Source organism: Gordionus sp. m RMFG-2023, chromosome 3 (assembly GCF_954871325.1).
Source record: "Gordionus sp. m RMFG-2023 chromosome 3, tfGorSpeb1-WG-v2, whole genome shotgun sequence".
Taxonomy (NCBI): Eukaryota; Metazoa; Nematomorpha; class Gordioida; order Chordodea; family Parachordodidae; genus Gordionus; species Gordionus sp. m RMFG-2023.
The window spans coordinates 34604364-34621697 of NC_088777.1; the positions used below are offsets into that span (position 1 = coordinate 34604364).

The 17334-nt window shown below is 26.1% G+C and overlaps 1 protein-coding gene across 1 annotated transcript in view; it reads left to right on the forward strand.

Moving 5' to 3' along the window:
• The first annotated feature begins 208 nt into the window (after positions 1-208).
• Positions 209-17334, forward strand: part of LOC135926586 (eukaryotic peptide chain release factor GTP-binding subunit ERF3A-like) — a 28585-nt gene continuing 11459 nt past the window's right edge. Inside the window, exons 1-12 of the mRNA XM_065462513.1 lie at positions 209-360; positions 402-452; positions 499-795; positions 2597-2630; positions 8888-8965; positions 9630-9810; positions 10460-10614; positions 10703-10855; positions 11201-11294; positions 11997-12077; positions 13202-13303; positions 13425-13496. Coding sequence (XP_065318585.1) covers positions 279-360; positions 402-452; positions 499-795; positions 2597-2630; positions 8888-8965; positions 9630-9810; positions 10460-10614; positions 10703-10855; positions 11201-11294; positions 11997-12077; positions 13202-13303; positions 13425-13496 — 1380 coding nt within the window. The 5' untranslated portion in view covers positions 209-278. The remainder of the gene's footprint in view (positions 361-401; positions 453-498; positions 796-2596; positions 2631-8887; positions 8966-9629; positions 9811-10459; positions 10615-10702; positions 10856-11200; positions 11295-11996; positions 12078-13201; positions 13304-13424; positions 13497-17334) is intronic.

Below are 17334 nucleotides of genomic sequence, written 5' to 3' on the forward strand. Positions count from 1 at the left end.
AAAATATTTGCAAATTGAAAATGAATTTCAATGGCTTGGAATATTTGGACTGATAAAATAATTATTAGATAAAATAAATCTTATTAACTCATAAGAATTGAAAGGTATCATAAATAGAGATCTTACAAAATTATATTATTATAGGACATTTTTTTCTAAATTAAATATTTAAAAAAATCTCATATTAGTTTGAGTCATATTAATCATACGCTCCTTTTTTAACATATCTTCGTGTTCTTCTCACTTTTGCAATTTATAAATATTTCAAGCTTATTTCCATGGAAGATTTTAATGAAAAAAATGTTGCAATGACAATAAAGATGACTAAATTAAATGTTAACGCTAAGCCATTTGTTCCAAGTTAGTTTATATTATATAAACCGATATTTACCTCTTATTAGCATATGCTGGAAAACCTATTCTAGAGAATAATATTGAAAATGCGCCTGATGGTATAGGCTTATATTTATTATTATAGTTCTTAATTAAACTATTAAGATTGGGAAAGTATGGACCAAGATAAAAATATTATCAGAAGTGTGCTTAAAGAAGACAATGGAGCTGGTGGGGGTGGAGTGAATCTGATAAATCATTTTGAAGAGGATATGGCAGATATTAAAATTAATTCAAATGTAGCTTCTGTCAATAATGATAATCATTCTGATGGAGATTATATAGAATCACATGTAAATCTTGCAGCAGATGAACTAAATGATTTTAAAAAACCTCTCAAGAGCAATTTACATGATGAAATTTATAAAGAAAATGTAAACATTGTATTTATAGGACATGTTGGTAAGCATAATTATTTTATAAATCTTTTTATAGATTAACATTACAAATTTTGTTAATTAATAATTCTATTTAATAATATACATACTTATAAATTAAAGCAAAATATAATATTAATTTTGATAAAAATTTAAACATACAATATAATATTACTTAATTGCTATTATTCATTTATGTGTATATCAGGCTTGTAACCAGGAATTTTCTATGGGTGGGGGGTGTTTTATTTATTTTGAAATGATTTTATTTGAAGCATTACAAATTAATAATCATCATATAAAATTTATTGGAACTAATTATCATATAATATTTATTAAACAAATAATAATGATAATTTTTGGACATAAATAAAAAATATTGGAAAATACAAAATATTAGTGAATAATATGGCTAAAAAATATTATAGCTATATAAACCAAGAATGTAAATCACATTAAAATATAAAAGTGAACATTTTATAATGATTTAGAAAGTATCATTAATAAATGAAAAATTAATCTTCTTTGCCATTGAGCCAATTTTTAATAATTTGTTCTGTGTATTAGATTTCCATGATTAAAGCTAGTCTATTCAATCAATTTTAAGATGTTGTACCTTTGATATAGGTTTTTATTTTCTCTAATGATGAAAAAGTCTTCTCATTAATTCACTTAAATTTGACATATTTTTAATATTATGAAAATAAGAATATTCACATATATAAAAATGAGAGGAAGATTTTCTTCTAGTTCTTGGGATGCTCACCACTCAATACATTGAGTATGGGTTAATATATCATTTGATTGACCGAATAATGATCATATCCATTTTCATTAAGATTGTTATAACTTGAAAAAATATTAAATTTTAAGATTTGTGCGATCACATATTTATTATTTTTAAATAAAAAAAATATTAAAAAAAAATAAAATATAAAGAAATAATGAGCCCTCAAAGAGAGGCAGCAACCCAACATTTGATATATCCTTGGATCAAAGGGAAGTATAAGTAGAGTATTTGTAATTGGCTAGAGACAAATAATAAATAACTAATTGATCATTGAGTCAAAATTAAATCCAAAAGTAGAATAAAAAGGTTATTTTATAGTAATCCTCAATTGAGTCCATGTTAATATTGAAAAGATTTGTTTATCAGTGAAAGTCGAGGCTTGAATCTCATAAACATATAATTTTGCTTTCACCTCAACAACACATAAATCTTGAGAAATTCCTGGTCAATATTATCTCTTGTTTTTCTATTGTAATATAAAATTATTTGAGACAAATCCATTTTTTAGAAAATATTGCATAAATTTGTTGTAATAAATAATTTATTAATACATTTCAATGAAAAAATTGGTAATCCTATTAAATCTAATAATGTATCAGTTTAAGATAAAATATCTGTTTCAGATGATTCTGATATTTCTCCAAGGGTTACGCTCTTCTAGATCCAAAAAATGCTGTAACAGCTTTAAGGCTCCATCTTGTTGAGGCTTTTTGTAGTTTTTTTCTGTAGCATTAGCATTTTTAAAAATAATTCTAATTTGGACATCTTTTGAACACTTAATAGACTTTAGAAATTTTCTAATGATAAATTAGATAGAATTTTTTTTGGTTGATAAAATTTTCTTATATCTATCAGTATTTAAGGTTTAAAAAGTGTAAGATATAAGCTATTTGAAAAAAAACTTTTTATTGACAATTCATTAAGCCTTTTTATATTTTTCAATCTTGCTATGGGTGGGGGTGGGGTCCCCCTCCCTGGTTACACGCCTGTTAACTAATTATGAATATAATATTAAATTTTTTTTATTATTATTTAGATGCAGGAAAGTCAACTATCGGGGGACAATTGATGTATGCTATATTTTACCATTAATTTATATAAATAATAATCAATTAAAAGTTAAAATATAAATATATATGTACATAAATCATTAAAGGTTCAAAAATAAATAGTTTCACCTGTTCAATCAGATATTTTTTTAATATTTACCTAAAACTGCTGATGATCAATACATATTTAGATTCATCTATCTTTGAACCAATATCTAGACCTGTGTGCCAATGTCTCAATCGGCGGTGGCTGTATTTTTAAATTTTTTCATCAGCGTTCTGATGCGCTCCGATTTTGCCACCGCCTAATAAATTGCCAGTGCTGGCGGAGCGATATTTATTAATGAATTATTTTTATAAATCAATGTATTACATTTTTTTATAATTTATTTGGGCGCTCTTTTCTAACACATTGTTAACATAGTTTAATTCATTTCTTAAATTATTTCCTGTCACTGCAATTTAAATTTATGTATTTTCTCATTCTCAGAAATAGACTAAGGAATTGCAATTTTACTTAGATCAGAGTCACATAAACAATACATATTAGTAATATTATATTGATTGTTACTATAACATTAAAATATAAATTTGGAATGCAAGCAAATCAGAATTCAGATTTAACAAAATTATAATTGTCATGAAGAAATTAAATAGCATTTTATCAAGATTCGTGGAACATAAAGAAGTCCTTTTTGCATTGAGTATTAATCCAGCAATGGAAAAAATTCCTTTGCTAGGTGTATTGGTTTTACAAAGAACCTTCCTAGCTAAATTAGCAAGACTAGGAAGTTCCAGTCGCTTTTTCTTCCAAAAGGTTAATGTATCCTCTTCTGGGATGTGATGCTGGCTCAGCAAAACATGATATTCTTGTTCTAGATTACTAATGTTGTTATAATCGTTGCTTGGAAGGGAATGTTTACGAGCTATTTTATCTATATAAGAACTAGATGTTTGCCAATTATCTTCAACTAAAATCTCACTCTGTCCACTTCCTAAAATTTTAAATGTCTAATTAAAAGTTGCATTGATGTCGTAGAATTTGAATTTAAATATTCTGAAACAATTTTAAGATTTTCAATCTTATATGTTTTAATTAAAATAAATTTTTTTAAAAAATTAATGTTTTCCTCAACATTTTCTTTGAAGTTTTTAAAAGTAAATGTGTTATTTAATTATTTTTATTAACAAAATATTCTTATCTGAATGGGTTTTATTTTTAATTTAAACGTCAACAAAATTTAAATCATCACATTCACAACACTGAGAAATAATAATTAATAAACTTAACTTCAAAAATATTAAAAAACGCATGTTACTTTGTCATAATTATCCTCAACAGTCATCATGCTTTTATTTATAAATTTTAAGTTGTTTATTAATTATTATTTTTTAAATATATAGAAATTTTTGTTTTAAAAATTATTATTTTTTATTAAAGTTAACTTTTCATTATATTATTAATAATATTTCCGTTTTATTTTATTTTTGAGGTTAAGTTTATTAATTATTATTTTTTAGTGTTTTGTGGATGTGATGATTTGAATTTGTTGACGTTTAAATTAAAAATAAAACCCATTCAGATAAAAATATTTTGTCAACAAAAATAATTAAAATAACACATTTACTTTTAAAAACTTGAAGAAAATGTTGAGAAAAACATTATTTTTTAAAATTTATTTTAATTAAAACTTATAAAGCCTAGTTAGCTTGTATCTAGCCATTACCCAATTATAGCAATTACACAAACTTTATAAAGAATTGAAGATTTTATATATTTTGACTTCAGAATAGGCAGGACAAAAAGGCGTTGTTTATAACCAGCTCCCCCCCCCCTCTAAATAAAAATGATCCAAAAGTATTCTAAATATCCCATTCAAGCTCAATCTTACCGAATTTCGGAACTAATGTTATCATATACACCTCTCTAAAATAAATTTCTAAAATTAGAAAAAAAATCAATACGTGTTTTAAAAATGGCGATGAAATTAAACAAATCTGTCCAGAAAGTTCGTATTTAATTCTGAACTAAGAATGTATAGCTGGCAATAATCGCTTGGCCTACCAACATAATAACTCATTTTAATTCTATTTTTTGGTATTTCTAAGCCCCAGATGGTCCTTCAATGAAATTTTAATTTAACATGTTTACAAATTATATTTTTACCCATTTGCCTTTAAAAAATTGAAAAAAGTTCAAAAATGACGATTATAACAATTGTCACTTTCCTATGGTGCATTCATTGAAATTTTAATTTAACATGTTTACAATATCTATTTTTACCCATTTGCCTTAAAAAAATTAAAAAAGTTCAAAAATGACGATTATGACAATTGCCAATTTCCTATGGTACATATTCACTGAAATTTTAATTTAACATGTTTGCATATTTTTACCCATTTTTCTAAAAAAAATTGAAAAAGTTTAAAAATGACGATTATGACAATTGTCACTTTCCTATGGTGCATTCATTGAAATTTTACCCATTTGCATTAAAAAAATTGAAAAAAGTTCAAAAATGACGATTATGACAATTGTCACTTTCCTATGGTACATCTTCACTGAAATTTTAATTTAACATGTTTACAATATATTTTTTTACCCATTTGCCTTAAAAAAATTCAAAAGTTCAAAAATAAAGATTATGACAATTGTCACTGTCCTATGTGGTACATCTTCAATGAAATTTTAATTTAACATGTTTAAAAATTATATTTTTACCCATTTGCCTTGAAAAAAGTTCAAAAATGACGATTATGACAATTGTCACTTTCCTATGCTTCACTGAAATTTTAATTTAACATGTTTACAATATATTTTTTTACCCATTTGCCTTAAAAAAATTCAAAAAAGTCCAAAAATAACGACTATGACAATTTCCTATGGTACATCTTCGCCGAAATTTTAATTTAACATTTTACAATATCTATTTTTAACCATTTGCTTTAAAAAAAATTCAAATAAGTTGGAGTCGTAAAAAACGACCCGATGTTTGAATGTGAGTCGAAAAAAACGACCCATATTTAGGGTCGAAGTCGTTTTTTCGGCTTGGACTCGGGTCGGAGTCGAAAAAAACCACCCATATTTTAGGTCGAGGTCGTTTTTTTCGACTTGAACTCTGGTCGAGGTCGAAAATAACGACCCAAACTCTAAGTCGAAGTCGAAAAAAACGACCCAAAATTTGGGTCAGCTCTGTTCGAACCGACTCTGCTAAGCCGATTAACAACACTACATACTAGTTAATTTATCAAATTATTTATTCGCAAATAATATTTTAGAGTATTTGACCGGTCAAATATCCGGTCAATTGACTGAATTTGACCTACATGCCAACCCTGATTTAATATCTAAATATAATTAAACAGCATTCTAAAAATTATACACACCGCGTCGCTCGCGCCGATGATCTCAATCGGTGGCTGTTCCGGCGAATAAAATTGCCGGCGTGAGCCAGCGGCGCACAGGTCTACCAATATCATAAAAAATCAACATTTTTACGTAAAAAATAACTAACTATAAACTAGGTCTTAAAACCTAGATTCTGATCAATTTTTAAAAATGGATTAATTAAGATTTTGGCCCAGATATTATTATGCCTCGAGATTTTCCAAATTGAGGTCCAAATCTTTCTGCCAAAAATCTTTAGTCTTACATAATATTATTATAGTTAAATCTTAATTAGGTTATTTTTAAAAATAGATTAGAATCCGGTTTTATTTACCCTACTGAAAACTATGGGAAAGCAAGAAACATTTATTTTTTATTTCGTATGGCCAAGGTGATATTTGGCACATCACGAATTATTAAGTCTATTTTGTTTTTTCCCTCACATGTTAATCATCTAATTTAAAATATGGTCAATGTTTATGGTTGAGTTTATTAATTTTAAAATCATTTTCTTGTAAAAAATATCTCAGCCTGAAACATTATAGATACAATTAAATTGAATTTTTATTCCTTTTATTCATATTTTTTTGTTGGGAAATTATTATAAGATCACGAAAAACAATTATAATATGGGGTTGGATCAGTTTTTTTGAAAATATTGGCCTGATCCAATTTTTTTAAACTGGTAAATTATACTCCAATTTTATATTTAATATCAGCCCAGCCTTAAATCATAGTGAAAAAAGAATGCTTAGTGTCCCTTCAATAAGTTCTATATACACAAAAAAAATACTTTTGTATATAATATACCTTAATTTTCACAAATCTATACCACTTCATCAATTTATAATATAAGCTCAACAAAGAAAAATAACTCAATTCAATAAAAAAATTCTCTAAGAATTAAATTATCAAATGCTTTTTCAATAATTAGCATTTTTTACATTTTGTCCCACTTCTTGAACTTCAAATATAAGAAAATGCAAACCCCAATTTTTACCCTTCTTTTGAACAAAGTCTATTTAAAAACTGGAATTACATTTTTTAAAATTCCTAATTAATCCAAAGCACATCAAATAAAATATCATCATAATTAATAATTCTGAAAGATCATTATAAATTTTAACTATTATGAATAATTCCATGTCAAATCGGTGAAAAAGGGCCATTTTGGCACAATCAATTAATTCCTCTATGAATTTATATAGATCAATCAATTTTTGAACTCATTAAATTTTATGTCACTGAGATAATAGGGGTTTAAGATGCAAAGAATATAATTTTAACTTTTCGAGTTTAAATAATTAGTTAAATATTAAATATGGTCAATGCTGTAGTCCTAAAATTTGCGGGGGAGATTTTATGGTAGATTTGGGTAGTCTTTAAAATGACGGCAGATTTTGTGGAATTAATTCAATATCGTATTTTTCATTTTTTTTTCATTAATTGAAGTAGTCCCTCACTCATTGTGGGCTAGCTAGCAACCGTGCTTACTTACTCTACCTTGTCTTCATTATCTTGAATTTCTTTTATATATTTTAAAAAACAAAAAATTTTGATTATTATATCATAAAAGTAATGATTATGATTTGCATAAACAAAATAGGACCCTATAATTATTAAAAGGGGCCAAAAATAGATATAACTTTTATTTTTAGATAAAAAATATATTTAAAATTAACTTTTTGAGAGTTTTTCAACTTAAAGGGGTAGAGAGGACCCTTAAGATTTATATTTCGGCCCTAACTCAATTTCGACCGCAAATGGTCAAGCAACGGTATAAATTTTTGAATTAATCTTGAGACTAATTAAAATTCTGAAGATAGGCGTCTAGGATTATTATTTATTTTTCTTTTCTGAATAACTATCAAAATATCGCCCGGAATTACTAAAAATTTTTAGGACAACATTTCACTTGAAGTTTTAAAATAATATAATATATTTATTGATCGATCTTCTTTGATTTAATATTTTGGATTATCTTTTAAAATAAATTTTAGTTATCAGAAAATAAAATATTTTTTACCGATCCGCTCCCTATCTGATAACTGATTATTAAAAACGATAAAAGGTGTATTTACATTTTTTATGATTATTTTTATCAATTCCTATTGAAACGAAATTTTTACATATTTTATGTTCTCATAATGCTTGCAGCTGTAAACTCTGCACATCACACTCACACATAGGCCTATTCAAAATTAAATCGAATATTAATCTAATAACCATTACTAATACCTATTAGATTCGAATAAAACAAATAAATCTAATAATTTGATCCAATATTCGGAATAATTATTAATGTGTTTTTAATAAAATGTAATCATTTGTCATTTACATTAATAACCTATAAGGTATATATCGACTGCTTGTGACAGGCGTAGTTAGAACTGATTTACCGTCAAAAAATTCCATATCCTATAAAGAAAAAACAATAAGAAAAACTCTGCCTTAAAAATTGGCTTGACATAAATTAAATTAATATGCATTTTAATTTCGTTAATAACTTGAGCTCATGTTTTTTATTATCCTATTGTTATTATAATTTTTTCTGTTTAAATTACAGCTAGATATGTGCAATAAAAAAAATGTAAAAGAATCTGTTAATAAATTTTCATATGAATATTTTATAATATTACAAAAACAGATTATTCGACTTGAGTACAAATAGTAAATTTTACTATTCGCCTTAGCGAATCGAAGATGAATAATGCACTATTATGTTCTTATTGATTTTTGAATATGCCTAATCATATAAATAGTGCATGCTAATAATTTAAAAAAATAAAATTGCAATAATCATAATTCTGGACTTGAATAATTATAATACATTAGATATAACCAAAAATTTTTTTTGGCATTTATTATTTTTTGACATAATTTATAACAGGAATTTGACTGGAGCAATTGATAAAAGAACACTGGAAAAATATGAGAGGGAGGCTAAGGAAAAAAGCAGAGAGAATTGGTAAATCGTATTTACGCTCATGAATTTTACATCCATATGTGATGTGCCCTTTAATAGTTTATTAATATTGTTTTATTAGTGTTGTTAAATAATCTATTATTTGGAAAAGAACTTAAGACAGATAATTTTTCTCGAAATCTTGAAGTAACCGTCTTTAAAAATGGCTAAAATAAAATGATTTAACAATATTCGTTTTTATATTACATATAACAATTTAGTAATTCTCAATATAACCTTTAGGTTTGACATAAATATTTTAAAGGTGGGATTTAAAACTTAAGCCAAGGTCTTTAGTCCTCCTAGACCCAAAACACGGATTGGGTTCCCCCCTCCTGTGCTGTTAAAAAAGGCATCCGCCCACCCATTTATTATTTTATTTTGCCGTCCAATGTTTGAAAATTATATTAGTTGGTGATTTAGCTCTTTATTATATAATATAATTTTACTTAAACTTATAAAATATGCAATATGAAATAAAAAATAGATTTTGATTTTAATCGCCTTGGGTTGTTTGCAAGTCAGCCTTAGTTATTCAGGTCTCCTATTCATCTACTTATATACCATGCTCAGGATAATTGCCTCTAATTAGTTTTTTTTATCTCGCATTGAATAAATATATAGATTTTATATACTAGCATTAATAAATACATATTTTGTTCCATAGGTATCTCTCATGGGCTCTTGACACGAATCAAGAAGAGCGGGACAAGGGTAAGACTGTAGAAGTAGGGCGGGCGTATTTTGAGACCCCTACTAAAAAATTTGTTATTTTAGATGCTCCAGGCCACAAGTGTTATGTACCAAACATGATCAGTGGAACTACTCAAGCCGATATTGCAGTGCTGGTTTGTTTTATAAAAAAAACATATTTTATCTTTTTACTTTCACTTATTTCATTTTATAGATTCTTTAGCTCCTCTTCTTTCAATCTATTAAGATTTTAGAGTTATTTGCATCAATTAACGATAAGTAATGTGTATTAAATGTTTAATGAAACTACTAAGCCTATAGCATTTGGCTTGCTATAAAAATCTTTGATACGTAGGAAAATATATTTCCTATCTCTCTTTCTATTCTTTTAATCAGTTTTAAATTTTTTTGCTGATTATCATTTTTATGTTTTTTTATATGTGATAGATTTTAATATAAGGTTACCGAAAAATCTCATTCAATTTCGACAGCATTTTAGAATTTTGATAATACGACTTAGGAAATCGCCTAAAATATTAAATAAATATATATGCCTAAAAGATTTATAAAATTAGTGTTAGTTTACCATTTTTTAATACTATTCCCAGCAACGGTAACCCTATTTTATAGCCTTATGCTTCTTTAGATAGACTCAAATTTTCACATCCAAATAGACTAGTAGATAAATGGTTTTTGATTTCGAGTAGCAAAACGGTTGGTTTTAAATATTTTTCAACAATTTCCCTAATTTACCCTCTTCAATAAGTTATATTTATTACTTTTATCGATTCTATCTATTCTCAGGTAATATCGGCTCGCAAAGGTGAATTTGAAACGGGTTTCGAAAAGGGAGGTCAGACTCAAGAACACGCTATGTTGGCTAAAACTATAGGAGTTCGACATTTGATTGTGTTGATAAACAAGATGGACGACCCTACCGTTAAATGGGATCATGAACGGTAAATATTTTTCTGTAGTACCAAGAGAAATTAATGAAATAAAATTTAATATATTGGCAAATTATTATATTTATACTCACTTATAAAGTTATAAAGAATGCAAAGAAAAGCTGCTTCCTTTCCTCAAAAAGGTTGGCTTCAACCCGAAAACAGACCTTCATTTTATGCCAGTTTCTGGATTGCAGGGAACATTTTTGAAATATTTACCCGATAAAAGTTGCCCAGCTCTAGCATGGTACAGGTATGTGGAATGCTTTTTTTAAAATTTAGTTTTAAATAAAGAATGAAATAAAGTTGTAAATTTTGATGTTTGTTTATAAAGAACAAACATTGGGAAACAATTTATACCATTACTATCATTTATTGATTAATAAATTCCTCGTATTCCATTCTTTTACATGTCTTGAATAATTTAATATTTGTAACCAATTGAATAAGAATAGTACATTTTATTATTCGTACAAATATAAATAATAAATTTTTTGATATGTTTAAACGGATCGAATAAGAATAATTCCTTATTCGTTTCGTTTTTGAATAGGCTCACTAGCATCTAATCAAATATCTAACTTATTTTTTTGGTTAGTGGACCATCCTTTTTGGACTACCTCGAAACCTTCCCTCCTTTCCAAAGAATGTTCGACGGCCCTCTCAGGATTCCTATTATAGATAGATATAGGGTTAGTTTTCATATTTTATCATTTCTAAAACTGTCTTACAATTATTTCATTTTCAATAGTTTGCTAAGTTTAAAATAAATTAAAAATAAGCAAAATGTGTAGAATTTCAATAAATAAAAAAATAACTATTTTCTTTAAAAATAATGATGATCCAGTATGTTGTTTTAATGTTATGATTTTAGTTTTAAAAATAATATTACAAGAATTAATAAAAATGATATAATGAATTTTATTTAAAATTTTATTCATCGTTTATATCGGTTTGAAATATTTAAAAAAATAAATGATCCAGCCTATCAAATATTAAAAAATGGTATAAAATTGTTGCTTAAGCACTAATTTTGCTGAAAACAACTATCCCCATTAAAACTTTCTTCCACCTATTAAACAACAAGTTCGATCGGTTCCTTAATAAAAAAAAAATACTGTTTTATTATATTAATCAATCTAGAAAGGTGTAAGACAGGGTTGTGAACCACCCTAATATTTAATTTTTTTATAAATAAAATGCTAGTTTTAGTTATGAATTATATGATTATAGTTTGGAAACAATTTATTGTTAGTATAAGTTAGGCACAAAAAATAAATTACTAATATGGACCAACTGTCCTATTTTTCGGATTAGATAACCCGTCTTTGTTTAGTCTTTACCTTTTTCCTATCTTATTAATTATATAATGTACCATTAAATAAAACATTAAGGATATGGGTACTTTGGTTTTGGGAAAGATTGAATCAGGAACTGTTTACAAGGGACAAACTATCTATTTGATGCCTAATAAAGTAAAACAAAACTTTTATTTCTGCATTTTAGATATGGACATGGAAAAGAAGAATGTTGCGTTCTAAATAAAATATTTATATAAAATATGAATTTCAGGATGCATCTATCTTTTCTTTCCGGAAATTTTTTTTATTTTTTAAACTATAAATTATATATTAAGTGAGTTTTTTAAATTTGAAAATGTAATTTTGCCAGAAATGTATTTCAGCATATAAAAATGTATACTTTAATATCTGGACAAATTTGTCATAAAATTGTGAACCAATATAAAAAAAAGTTTATAGCAAAGTCGTTTAAAATATGACTAATTATTTTTTACATCAGCGATAAGTTTCTGGCAAAATAAAATTTTCAAATCTAAAAAAACGGGCTTAATAAATAATTTCTAATTAAAAAATTGACACATTACCAGAGAAAACACGTTGACGCTAACATATACAAATCAAATACAATCTTGATTAAATAAATTTCGATAATACCGATTTGTAAATTACAAGAGTTTTTTTTTAAATTTTTTTTGATTAACACTTATTAATTGGCGCAGGAGGAGAGGACAGAAGCGTCTTATATTTAATAAATAAATATTAAATCTTTTCAATTTTTTTTCTATAAGATTTTTCTTTAACGTTTTATTGGGACGATTTTGCAGACCTCTATTAGTGTCAACTTAAAGTGAGAAAATACTTATACTGGGCATATGTTTAATAACTTATCACTGATAAAATTGAAATAATGAATCAAAATTTCAAATACAAATTAATCTATTTAAATTGGAACCCTGCTTAAACCTATTTATTTAAAATCTGACCTGATTCGAGAGTCTTTTTATCCGTATAAGTAGTATCCGTATAAGTAGTTCCTTTAACCTAAAAATATTGGCTTAAGAAAAAGCACCATTTTTCAAGGAAAGCATAAAAACTATGGGCGCCAAAGAAAAATAAAATAAATCGGCGTTTTTCTTAAAATGTATATAAAAAGCATTATGGAAACATAAAATTTAGCTAGATGCGAGTCTGGCCTGAACGAAAATTTAAGAATTAAGATTCGGACTGACCGAGGCCTAGAAATTGTCTGTCCTGTATTACATGATATAACAATATTTATATTAAATGCATGATTACAGAATCTGGTCGAGGTTCTTCAGATGTGGTCAGATGAAGTAGAAATTAAGAAAGCTGTCAATGGCGAAAATATTAAACTCAAGCTTAAAGGAGTTGAGGAAGAAGTAATTTAATGACTAAACTCATATTTTTTTTTGTAATTATAGAGATGATTTGGGAAACAATAAAATAATATTTTAATATAAAAAAAATATTCATATATCAATCATATTATACAATTAAAAGGATGTTTGCCCAGGTTTTGTGCTATGCGACATTTTACATCCTTGCAGAACAGGCAAATTATTCGATGTTCAGGTTTAGTTTTTGTATTATGTTAAATTTTCGGGTTTGAATTGGAGTTAATTTAAAGATTTATTTTTTAATTTTTTTTTATAAATATAAAGGTTCTTATTTAATAAATCAATCATTAATCTAAATGTTTTAAAAATATTATAGTACAACAGACTCTAACATTTACCTTTGGGAAATTATTTTAAGGTTAAGTTACCATTATCTAGTTATCGCAGCTTATAAAATATTGATTAAAAGCTCTTCGTTACATAAACAAATTGCAATTAAATAAGAATAATGAAAATCCAAAAAGATTGTGATATTTCTATTGGGTGGAAAAATGTAATATATGACTAATTGTGACGTCCCTTTCACGATGAATATATGGATAGGGAAGGGTAAAATGATGAAAACTTAATTTTTAATTTTCATTTCACAACTCCTCAAAATCAAAAATTTTTGTAGATAAAAAAAATGAAGATTTTTTAAATAAATCTTTTTTTGAATGCTCACGCAAATGATCAGGACTTTGTTGTTAAACCCTGTCAAAGGTATTTAATTTCAATCTGTTTTCACGATATATTTTAAAATTAACAAGTATAATGACCGATTTAATTTTTTTATCTTAAAATAATAAAAAGCAATGTAAAGAAATGAATTTATTAACATGTTTCTCTACATATAACAATGAATTGAGCATTCATATCAAATGACAGATTTAGTTTTAAAGTTTTACTTTTAATGCATTCCTGTTCCCTTCCTGTCAAAAAATTAGTTCCTTTGCACGTTTGCGTTCATAAAATCCAAGTTTATTTCTATTTAATTAACATACATTTTTTTATAAGATCTGTCATTAGGTTAGATTTAAGAAATTTTCTAATAGATTATTCTATATTTACTTTGTATTAATATAAATCCGAGTTTCAAAATCACCTCTATCACTAACTTGGTAGCAAATTTATCCATTGAAATTAAAAACTTCCTAATTTTATATTATAATATTAATTTTATAACAGTTCAACTTATTTTAAATTTGATTACATTTTTTTTTGTAATTTTAACATTAAATTAAAAAGAAAGAAAGACGAATATTTATTATAAATGAACCATTATTATTATACCAGTAGATAACCCATCAATATGACGTTCCAACCAGATATTTTTCCTTTACTTGATGACGAATCAAAAATTTGACTTTGCCTAAAAATATCTACCTCATTATCGTAAAATATTCTTAGATGATGGTTTTGCACACCTTATTTTAGATTGCATAATTGTTGTCGATTTACTATTTGCCTGCACAATTATTTGTTCATATTGAAAGTGCTACTATACTGTATTAACGTTTTTTAAAATAATAGAAAATTTAGGAACCACGTCTTATCAAAATAAAAATTAATTTTTGGTCATACCTTATAATACGTAAATTTCTAATTCATTTATCATCAAATGAAGGGGAATCTGATTCACCCGTCATTCTACATGTTAGCTGCTAGTATAGACATTTCAAAAGTGTAAATATATACTTTGCTTCCATACCCTATCAAAATAAGAGAAAATGTAAACCACTTCTCATCAAAATATAGATTCATTTATTATTCATACCTTATAAAATAAAGGGGATCTAATTAATTAGGCCGATGCATAGACTTTTGGTAGCCCAGGGCGATCTTCGATTTCAAAATGGGATTAGTAAATAAGCATGAATATGAATAATAGATAATGTAGTGCTGTGAGCATTAAAAAAATAAATGTGTTCGATTGTTATTCATTGACAAAAATTAAATACGTTCGTCCTCAACGTTTATTTATAAAAAAAAGGAACACGTTCAAATTCGTAAAAATCTTTATTCAAATCTATAATACTAAATTTTTTTAAAAACACATTTAATATATGGCAAATAAAATACCACAATTCTAGCCCGTTTTTGGAAGTCTTATCAAAGACAATTCGAGTTTGATACTGGCCTTGAAACATCTAAATATAGAGCTTTCCACCGATTTCTTTAAATATGATACAAGTTTATTTTTGTAACACTACGTTTTGTGCAATTAAATGTGAGTTTAATGTGGGATATATACCTTTCAAATTAGAATAGAAGTAAGTACTCATCAAAAATGAAATTGTGCTGGGAAATATCTGTAGTAAACAGCAGCTGACAAATTATTTAAATTTTTTAATAAAAAGTTTTGCTTACATTTTAAAAATTGAACAAGAGAAGAGTGCAAGAAATGAACGTAAAAAAATGACGTCCAAGTTCAAAATTTGTCTAAAATAAAAAGATTTCCTTTCATCATGTTTTTCAAAAGAACGAATTTTACGATGCATAAAAGTTTGTTATAAATGAATAAAGCATCTAATAAATTATAATTTATTTTGAAATGGATGAAAAACAAAATCTGGAAGCCCAGGGTGACTGCCTCACCCGATCAAGAGGGTCTGGATCTGATTACTACACTATCAAAAAGGATAAAAAATATAGTTTCATATATTATTCAATATAAATTAATTATATCAGCGAGAATTTTTTTTTATAAGAATGATTAAATATATTAAGTAGATGTGATTGAGCATCGTTGTTTAAAAAAAGGATCCAATAGAATTAAATCAGATAACGTAAGCTCATTGGGTAAAAAAATAATATAATAATATTGGAAGAAAAGTATACCAATGAAAAACATTTTGTTTCAGCTGATATTTTATAATGTACGTGAGGGTACATAGGGATAGCTTTTGCCACGGGGAGGTGGCACGGGTTAAAATCTAGTCATTGGCAATTCTTTTCTGAGGTCAAATCTCAATCTAAAACCGATTTCAAACTCGAATTGGTCGGCACGGATCAGCCGGTTGGATAGATTGGAAATTTAACATTAGGCTAAGATTAAAATGATAGGAAAGTTGATAAAAAAAAATTTAATTAACATTACGAAGATATGAAAACGACCACTCATAGATTACGGGGACTGTATATATGATTTTTGGATAGTTTTAATCATAAAAAATTAAATTAATATTTTGTGTTGAGCATATAGGGCTTTTTGGACTTAGTTAGAAATTAGGAATACTAAGACTACTTACATGGGGAAGATTTTACCCTATTGAACCCTAAATATGAACTTAAGAATTTTAAGTTATTCATTACAATAGTATATATTATACATAATGATGGAAAAAATCTCTCCCATCAATTTATTTATTATATATAACTTTTAAATGTTTATAAAAGAAATAATAGAACACTTTAATTATATGTTCAAATTTATTAAAATATTAAAAATATCTAGTTCTTTCTGCTTTAGCCTTTTAGTTTGGTAAGGCCTTTTCGATCCTTTTGGCCTCAGAAAGTTTAATTCTCTGTCTTTTCAAGGGATTAACTTACTTTTTAATATGGTATCCCTTAATTAAATTTTCTGCAGGTAGTCGTTTCAGAATCCACATGTAAAAAATCGGTCCTAAAAATATAAGAAAATTTCCAGTTTTAGTTCTTCTATTTATGCTTAAAACCTAAAGATGTATCGTATGGATCACCAAGATTAAAAGTCTTATCAATATCGATAATGTTCGGATTACAGATGAGCACATGAATTTTAAAATTTTAATTAAAAAAGGTGTATAATATTATAGACTGGACTTATATTTATGATGTATTATTATCTGGATGAAGGGGGTGAGTTTGAATTTTATTAATAATCTAGCATATTTTTGGCAAAACTAGGATAAATATATTTATTTTATTTTAAATATTGTATATTTGCTTAATATTTCTCGGTGAATTTAAATATTATTGTTTCTTATTAAATCATTATATATGCCATCAATGTGTTTTTTCCGGCAATGTGTTATTTTTTCAACTTAATCTTT